This window comes from Zingiber officinale, unplaced genomic scaffold, assembly GCF_018446385.1.
Source record: "Zingiber officinale cultivar Zhangliang unplaced genomic scaffold, Zo_v1.1 ctg45, whole genome shotgun sequence".
Taxonomy (NCBI): domain Eukaryota; kingdom Viridiplantae; phylum Streptophyta; class Magnoliopsida; order Zingiberales; family Zingiberaceae; genus Zingiber; species Zingiber officinale.
In genome coordinates this window covers 145,269-154,844 of record NW_024589947.1, presented here as the reverse complement: position 1 = coordinate 154,844, position 9,576 = coordinate 145,269, and the positions used below count along the sequence as shown (strand labels likewise).

Here is a 9,576-nt window from a genome sequence, read left to right as displayed (position 1 = left end):
TTTGTCAAATAATGTAGGATAACTAGATCCTTGTAAATTTGTGATTTTATTTTGATAGAGTATGAGAAAGTGGACATCTGTAAAGTTCTGCATGAAAAAATACAATTGGTTATGTTATTCATTGTTATGAAGGCCAAGAAATTCAGTTCCAATATTTAAAACTTGTGTAAGCTTAATAATCGTGGACAAGCGCAAAAATTTTGTTTTTTAGCTAGTGAAAATTTAGATGGCGTTATCCCAATTCCACATTTGATCTATGGATTAGTTAAATATGATTCTTTGTGTTTTAATGACCATGTAACTTTTCATGCATGACAAATAATAATATTGGCTATCGAGTTATGTCAGTCAGTGATTAATATAGATATTGTTTTCTGTTGTTACTTTCTGTGTGGATCACCTTGTGTAGGTTTTGGAGAGCCTTGAACATGCTATGAAACGTGGTGCTCCAATTATTGCTGGGTACCTTGGAGGAGCTGTCAACTGTGATGCCTATCATATGACATGTGGCAAAAGGTGAAATCGCTCGCCCCCAGCGCCTCCGTCACACCCTACCCAGGCCATCACGAGGGAGATAAATCATGGTAGCCGAGAGGGCAAGTGGTGGTGGGGTGAGTTGCACAGGGTCCGGGGATTTACGCCCTGACAGCCCTGCAGTTCCACCCCACGACCTCATGTGGTAAGCATGCCACCACTTACCATCTCGGATGACTTGAAGATGCTGGTGTGTCTCCAGAAGAGGTAACTTTTGTACAACTGTCAACGGATTCAGATAATTTATCTCCTGGTTTGAACTTTCTTTATTTGACTCTTCATGAACTCTTAAAAAGACACTGTTTGTTGGATTCTTAAGTAGCTGAAATTCCATATTAATCATTTGATTAAAATTACCCATATAGGTCCTTGTATGCTTATATCATGAAAATAATCGTAGTTTTATATCATTTTATTGTAGTTTTGATTAAAATTTCTTTTGTTTTCATGTGTTTTTGTGCACTGTGTGCCCTCGTAGTTTTTCAAGCACCCAAGTTGTCAGATAAAGAAACTGCAAACTGAATGATCTAGCTATTGTTAAATTGAAAATTTTCTCGAGATTTGTTTTCTATATTTATCAAATGTTGTGTATGAGAAATACATCATCTTCCTTTGCAAAGATTTGTTACTTTATATGGTTCTACTCGAGGATTAAAATATTATTATGTGTCGGAGTTTAAGTTTCGTGTTAGAATAGTTTGGGTACTTTATCGTGTTCACATTTGAATATTTGATACTCTTCAAACCACTCCAAGCTCCACTCTTAAGTTTGAATCCTATAATTTCCTTCCACTTTTACCTGAACATATAAGCCGGTAGCCAATATAAAGGTGACTGAATTTAAACTTGAATTTATGATCAACAAATCACAAAAATATAATAAGCGTACTAACTAAAATTCTATCTTCCTACTACCAAAATGAGTATCATGCATCTGAAGAGAGTATTGGTCATTGTAGTGTCCTACTAATATTATGTTCATAATTTTCTATAACCCTTATTTAACAATGCTTAAGGATAGGGATCGAAAATAATTTCTCCATATGTCGATAAATATATTTCTATTAACTATTGAGAGTTGGTCTTAGATAGACATAATTGAAACTGGAAAAAAGTATATAGTATATACACATACATCTCAATTTCTTTGATTCTCATGCCACTCCTCTTTGCTACTGTTGGTGTTTTTTTGGTGATTGACGTATCTTCTCTTCCCTTCCCCTCTCTTTTTAGTTGTTCATCTCCTGCTTGTGTCCCGCGAAGATAATTGAAAGATTAGTCATGGATGAGAATTTTCTTATTTTTGTGTTTTATCTCCTCCTTGTGACAAGAAGAAGGAACTTGAGGATGAGACATGAGAAGAGGATGCTAGTCACTTCCAAATGGTGTTTGATACTACCGAAATCATGTCCACATGGGTGGAATAGGTACTTGTGCTGACCCAGGATCAATATTAGTTGGCAATTAGAACGATTCTTTTGGTCGTGCTAAGACACTTGAAACCATGGTGCTAACTGGAATCATAGTGTATACTTTAGTGTTCAAATTCTTAAAATGACAAAAAAAGAGCTGTTTGTTATCCATACTTCTCTTATATTTTATCTTAAAAGTTAAAACATCAAGAGAACTGCTACTCAACGCATACAACTTTACATCTCAAACTCAATAATATCATACATGTGAGAGCAGCACTATTGTTCTAAGAACTAGCACCTGCAAGAGTTTCTGAAACTTCTTCCCACACTTTTGTAGCTTAAACTCGTCTTTGATTTATTGATTCCAGGTTAATTACATAAATGCTCATGCAACTTCCACAATTGTCGGAGATCTAGCCGAGGTGAATGCCATTAAACAAGTTTTCAAGGATCCATCTGCGATTCAAATGAATGCTACAAAGGCAAGGACCTTATCATCATCTTGTGTGGCTTCGTTTTGCTTTATGTTTTTCTGACATGCTCCTTTGAACTTTTCAGTCTATGATAGGGCACTGCCTTGGTGCAGCAGGCGGTCTAGAAGCTATTGCTACAGAAAATCCATAACTACAGCATGGCTGCACCCTTCCATAAACCAGTTTGTAAGTGAAAATACTTTTCTTATTGAAATGAACAAAAAGGATGTGATATTGTGCCAAATATATCAAAATGCTTCTTGACAAATACAGGCTATATACTAAATACAAACAATCGAATTGGGATACAATCATAGTTTACTTATTGGATAGTAGGAGATGGAATTGAGCTTAATCAAGCACTATATAATGCACCAGATAACTATATTCAAGTTCATGTCCATAGGGATGTAAATCCTAGTTGATGATTGATATGATCCAGGATCACTCCTGGGGTGAAGAGAGAACTCTAGGATCTCTAGCATTGTAGGTGCACAGAATCATGATTGTTCTTACTGGTATCACATTTTCCAAAAATTTGAGGTATCATCCTTATCAAATTAGTAGGATTTGAATCAGTACAAAAAATTGAAAACATGGGAGATTTATGTGAAAAAGTTAAACGTAATTAATAATATTAATGTGTTATAAATTATTAAAAACAAATTGATAAATGAATAAATAAATAAATAAATAATATAATATAATAAGATTTATTTGACACTAAAAACAAGTTAAATAAATAATAATTAATGCTATCAATTAATAAGTAGTTGGATATTAATAGGATTAATCTGATACTAAAACTTAAATATGTTTTACTGATTATATTATTATATGCACTTTTCAATATTGATTAGGTGTTAGCTATTTTTGTAACCTAATATTTTTAATTAATCTTACATTCATTATTTTCATTATTTTACAAATTCCTATTCTTGCCATATGCATACTATATTATTAAACTATTTTGTTACTACCACTGCTGGCTAACCCAACAAAAATAAGATGTTTTTATGACAAATCTAATTCAATTAAAATAGAAAAATAGAGTAGATTAAGGCATGAGGTGCAAGCATAAAACAAGACTGTCCAAGTTATATAAGATAGGAAATCTATAATTAAATGAAATTAATATTTTTATTATTATTATTTCTAATTTAATATATGAATATTTTATTATTACATAGTAATTTTTTTTATTAATTTAATAGTATTTAATAAAAAAATATGGTTGATTATTTAGTTTTTTTAATTTACCAATAGAAATTTACTATTAGTATAATTTTTGTTTGTAAACATACTAAGTAATGAAATTAGTATTAGCGTCTCTATGCCGTAGGATGATTACTTGACAATGCTGAGCCCTTCTCTTCCTCCTTTAGAACCGAATCGTCTTCAGAAATCCTTCAACAATCCACCTGAAGTCACTGAACCACCTCTGTTCTTCTCTGTAAGTTGAGTTATTCCTTCCTGTAGTGCAAAGTTTTGCTCTCCTTGATAAAATCTTTAAGATTCCTGTGTTGGAAAGTCGGGTCAACAAAAATTTGGCCGTTTTCCAACAAAATCATTTTTATTTATTTTTTATGTGATTCCATCAGTTTCTTTCAAGGTGTAAGGATCCCCATCGAGAGTTCCAAACCGTATCTTGATCAATTGAGTTTGCCAACTATGAAGAGAATTCCAGATCCTAAGTTGATACTAAACTATGATTTTGGAAGATTGTAAAACTTTTTCTTCTTTTTCATTCCTGTGTATAAATATAATCCCACCACATGGCTTACAACTAAACTTGCATATGCATAACCCCTAAGCAACTTCTACCAAAAATTCTATGATCTAATACCATCCCTCCTAAAAACTAAACAACCCACACACACCTTTTCGTCAGACACCTATAGTTAATAATTAAATACAGAATATTAAGAACTAAACTAGACCATGACTCTACTAACAGTGCTTAAGATACCTTCTCAATGTGTAATTTGGAGTAATATCCACTGCTGTGGTGTTAAATGACTCAAAGGGCTACAAAAACCAGTAACATCATTCAGTTACATATAGGAGAATGAATATGGGTCTATATTCTACATTCTTATGCAAACAATATAAGAGTGTTGAAGGATTCCAGGACAATTGATGATAACAAAATTCAGTTATTAAATGGATTTGAAGTCTGGTTAAAAATCTAGTCTTTAGCAATCAAGATGCATACTTCTCCAATTTGAAACAGAAGACAAGCGCTAACTTGTACTGAGTAAACTCTTGGCTTGTGTGCAATAACTGCAGAATCCAGAGCCATCAGTGGAGTTTGATATAGTAGCGAACAAAAAGCAGCAGCACGAAGTTAATGTCGGTATGTTGGAAATTCTTCTCCTGTTTTGTTTTATCGCCTTAATGCAACTTTCCTGATTCACTTGATCCTGTCACTCATGCAGCTATATGGAACTCTTTTCTTGTTCTTTTTAGTGTTTGTATAATAAGTTTGCCCTTGGTTGCAATTGGTTTGAAATCTTGTACTATATCGGATGAAACAAACAAAATGTATTGTTTCTGTAAATCATCGAAATTTGATATCACTCATTTCAATCTTTGACTAGAAAAATACTATTCCAATATGCATGATGTAAGTTACAGATTGAAGTTTGTAGACGGAGATAAAACAAAGGAAAGAAACATGAGTGGTATTGAATTTTAATAATTTATTCAATATGGTACCAGATTTAAATTCATATGGGGCACAGACATTAATGTCTCCTTTTGTATATTTCATCTCTTTTCTTTTTCAAATCCAATCTCCATATATTAAAACATCAACACGGTATTGAAGCAGTATCTGGTTTTTGAACCTCGTCTGGAACCTAACATTTATTCACATACTAGGGTATTTTCCAAAATGCCCATATTTTTTAGTAGCTTTTTTAAAAAAGGTCCTTCAAGGTTTATTAATGTTAAAATGTCTTTTAAGTTTTCAATTTTATTGTCTAGATACTCCTTTTTAATTAATTAGTAAATGAATGATTTAGGTAGAAATTTAGAAGCTCTTAAATTGAAATGTTGTTGATGAAAGTGGTGTTTTAATATTTATTTAGCATATTGATAAGAGCATGATTTAAAAATATTATTCGTAAATATTATCTTCATGAATATTAATATATATATTTAAATTTATTTATTTAATTTTATAAATTAATTAATTCTATTTATACTGATCAAATATAAATAAATTCATATCAAATCAAATATTAAATATATTCATAAATATTCAATTTATTTAGTTAGGATCCCATTTCCAAGATTAGTTGAATGAAATAGGAACACTTAAAAATATTTAAAAAAAGTTCATTTTTTTTATTCAGTGTGCTTGATATGGTAGACTTAATCCACTTAATATGTTCCCCGGTTGATTCATAATATCGCATTGTTTTATTGATTTGTTTTCATTACTCTACACAAAACACTTATCGATAAAAAATTCAAAAGAAAGATAGAAGCACATTGATTAGTCACACGAACTGTATGGATGTGCGTGCTTGTAACTATATACCTCATTCAACTCAAATGTTTGGTAACACCTTGAAAAACGCTAGCAACTTCCAACAAATACCCAATCCAAAGTTTACTAACATTTCAAAAACACATGGCAGAGTATAGCACGCAAAATGCAAACTTAGCCTAAAAGCGAGTGGTACGTACAGGATTTGAATAAATAGGAAACTAAGATAAGTCTTTTAGTGATTTCTTTTTCCTCGACATCAAAAGATATAGTTGCCTCTCCAAGAGCTAAACAGAAGGCTTTTACTGAGGCACTCAATCCCATCCTGAGGGTGCAATGTGAGCAGTATCGACAGCAGGATCCCATCCTGTGGGAGCAGCTACTGCAGGAATTTCAGCAGCTGGGGGTGGGGCTGCTGCCATATCCCATCCATCGGCAACAACACCTGCAAAAGAGGAAAAAAGAAGTTAAAAAACAATCCTAAACGAGAAATCCTCCGCTAACTGAAAGAGACTCGGGTTTCCAAGTCATCGTTAACCTGGCCCGTCTGGTCTAGTTCTGAGTGAAAAAAAAACTTCTATTCGATTAAGTTAACAAGCCGAACTCGAGCTTAATAGTATTTAATTCGTGAGCTCACAAACATATTAATTTAAATTAGACTTAAAAACAAAACACCATTAAGTTCAAGCCGTTAACAAACTATTTAATTTCATTATAATTTCATTATAAACCAAGCTCAAGCTTAAAAATTAAAGCTTAGTCGAACTCAAACTGAGCTCAAGCTTAAAAATTATCGAGCTTAGGAAAAAACGAATCAAGCCGAGTTTAAATCTCTTGTTCGGCTTAGTTCGATTACACCCCTGGATATCTACTTTTTAGTTAATACCAATACATCTAACTTTTCAATGACTAACTAAGACAGCTAGATCATTTGAGAGGGCTCAACCTATAGTTAATCATACTATTATTATTGTTGTGAAATTAGACATAAATATTTTTAAAATGGATTGACTTTGACCTTGGTCAGCAGTCCAGTCGGCACCGGTCACTGCAGGAATGGCAGTAGGAGCTGGAATATCAGACGTCCATTGCTGGGTGGTCCAGTTATCGGTAGGCACCATTCCAGTGTATTCAGGTACGGCACCAAATTCAGGTGCCACAGGAGCTTCAGTTTCTTCCTGTTCCTTGGCCTCCTCAGGGTCTCTGTAGAAAAACAGATCTACCTGCAAATAACACAAAATATAATTCAAATTAGAAGATACAGAAATGCAACATTTGTTTGATAAATAAAATTAAGATAATTGAAATAGGAGCAATCCACAAGATACCAATACCAACAAAAAGGGATAAAAGAACAATAACAGTAGTTCACAGCGACTTACCATTACTTCCCACTTACGCCCAGGGGCAATGGTCCCACGCATTTGCAGAACCATCCTTGCCAACAACCAGTAGAGGCAACCAATGCTTAGTTTTCCCTTGTTATTAGCAGGAATACCAATGTCAACATATCTCATTGGTGAATCGGTGTCGCAAAAGGCAATAGTAGGAATGTTACCGAGAGCCGATTCCTTGATTGGCTGTAGGAAGCACCAAAAGATGAAATTAGCTAAGCTATCTCCCTATCTCCTTTCGTAATAATAAAATTATTCCAAGGTAATTCACCTGATGGTCTGTCCTTGGATCCGTGAGAATGAGCAAACGAGGTTCGCTGAAGGATGTCTGAAGTTGATTGGTAAATGTTCCAGGAGTGTGCCTCCCAGCAATAGGATGGGCGCTGGTATATTGGGCAAATTTCAGCACAGCTCTCTGACCATAAGGCCTGGCAGACTGAACAATGATATCTTGGGGATTCTCAATTGCCACAATCACTCTAGCTGCAAGCTGAAGCTTTTCCCAAGTTTTCCCAAGATTGATTATGAAAATACCTGACAGTAACAGTTCAACTATCCACTTCAGTGCGAGTAGTTGGATCAAAAGCAATATACTAGTAACAACATTATAAAAAGAAATAAGTGGGAACAAATCTTGAACATAGAACACATCTCATACTGTTAAAGCTTGCTAATACTTACCACAAACTAGTCAGTCACTTGGGATTGTGCTTAGCAATAGATTACAAGTAGTCCTGTAAAATCTCAAGCTAGAACCTAAAATAAAAAGGCAAATAACACTTGGCCTTGATGTAGATTAAAAAAAACTCCTTTACAATTTCTAGTTACTTGGATGAGTGGCATTAATATGATAATCCAAGACCTTAATCTGTAAACAAGTGTGAGCAAATATAAAATGCTTGATGAAATGCCTCTGAAGCTCTATATAACTAGTTAGTATAAACTTCATCACATTGAAACACCAATTGCAACTAGATTTCATCCATCTGCCAATAAAGGGCCATTGTTTCTTTCAATAAATAAAGGTGAAAGATGGATACTTGGATGGATGAATTTGAGCATCCATCTTTGATGACTTGTTGAATATAAAGGAACAATTCATAATAATTTATTTCTCATATGTCAAAAGTATTTGATCACAGGGACTACAACGTTTGGCAACACATCCATTAGAATCATTGTGTGCAATAGAATCTGAAGTACGAAAAAGTAGAGAATAGATTGGCTCATCTTTATTCCCTTCTAGCTATCCACTATTCATCAACAAAATTTAAACATATTTTCATTGATTAAACACCGTGTACAAAGTAACTATGGCTTTACAAACTCACCGTTTTACCCCAAATCTTACTGTTTCAATGCATAATTTTGCTAAACACGAGATAATTATCGCATCCTACGGCATCCAGTGAGTGCATATGCTAATGAAAACTTAGAACGCGAAGACAGCAGCAATGAAAAAACCATGGCAACTCCACAACACCAACAAACAAAGTCCATAGATCCGAAAAGTAAGGTCACTCACCATCAGGTCGTCTCTTGTAGACGTATCGCTCCATCTGGAAGTCGCAATTTTTGGTTCCAAGGTGGACGTCCGCCGCCAGCATCATCTGGATGTCCTGCTCCCTCTGCGAGAGAACTCTCGTCGCCGCCATGAATACTGCAACTTCTACAACGAAGGCCCAGAACCCTACGCGGCACCACAGTCAAAAGGTAGCCGAAATTCGTTCGAGGTGGGGAATTTATAGCTCGCATAAAAACCCTAATGCCGATATAAGCAAATGACGAAAACAACCCTGGCACATTTGGGCCCATTAACAACTAATCTGGGCCGCGTTCGGAGAATCAGATCCAAAATCTTTCAACTTTTGGCGGGAATAGAATCAAAGCTCACTTGTGACACACTACATATGAGTTAAAAAAAAACATATGACATTATGTCATCCATCATTTATTTATTTTATGCTTTCTAATTTATTTTGATGATCTATAAAAAAAAATGATCATTTTTAAAATTAGTCGGATAGTAAAAATTAAATATCTTAATTATATAAAAAAAAATTAACGAGGGGAGAGGACGAGGAGAAGCTTCAGGTTGTATGGAGGCATCTACATGATTACGATATAGGTGTTAATTAACGGGCGAAATGATAAATTTCATCTAAGTTAGTTGGTACATGTTGACATTTAAAAGTTAAAACCATAAATAAGATTAAGATCATAGTCCGAAAGAAAGAGTCAAATGCTACACATAAGAGCATCCA

At 34.1% G+C, this 9,576-nt stretch overlaps 1 protein-coding gene across 1 annotated transcript; it reads right to left on the bottom strand.

Moving 5' to 3' along the window:
- Positions 1–6,024: 6,024 nt before the first annotated feature.
- Positions 6,025–9,036, bottom strand: LOC122037462 (40S ribosomal protein SA-like). Its single transcript, XM_042596959.1, has 5 exons — positions 8,838–9,036; positions 7,584–7,846; positions 7,301–7,498; positions 6,937–7,141; positions 6,025–6,363 (listed from the first exon to the last, which is right to left on the bottom strand). The coding sequence occupies exons 1-5, from the start codon at positions 8,965–8,967 to the stop codon at positions 6,233–6,235; spliced, it is 927 nt and encodes a 308-aa protein (XP_042452893.1). The 5' UTR covers positions 8,968–9,036; the 3' UTR covers positions 6,025–6,232.
- Positions 9,037–9,576: the final 540 nt, after the last annotated feature.

What these genes read in the sequence shown, in the direction of transcription:
- LOC122037462 (XM_042596959.1), bottom strand. Translation starts at nt 8,967, where the DNA reads ATGGCGGCGACGAGAGTTCTCTCGCAGAGGGAGCAGGACATCCAGATG. An exon ending in CTACAAGAGACGACCTGATG is followed by an intron (nt 7,847 to 8,837) that starts GTGAGTGACCTT and finishes TGTTACTGTCAG; the next exon opens with GTATTTTCATAATCAATCTT. An exon ending in CGACTGGACTGCTGACCAAG is followed by an intron (nt 6,364 to 6,936) that starts GTCAAAGTCAAT and finishes CCTCTTTTGCAG; the next exon opens with GTGTTGTTGCCGATGGATGG.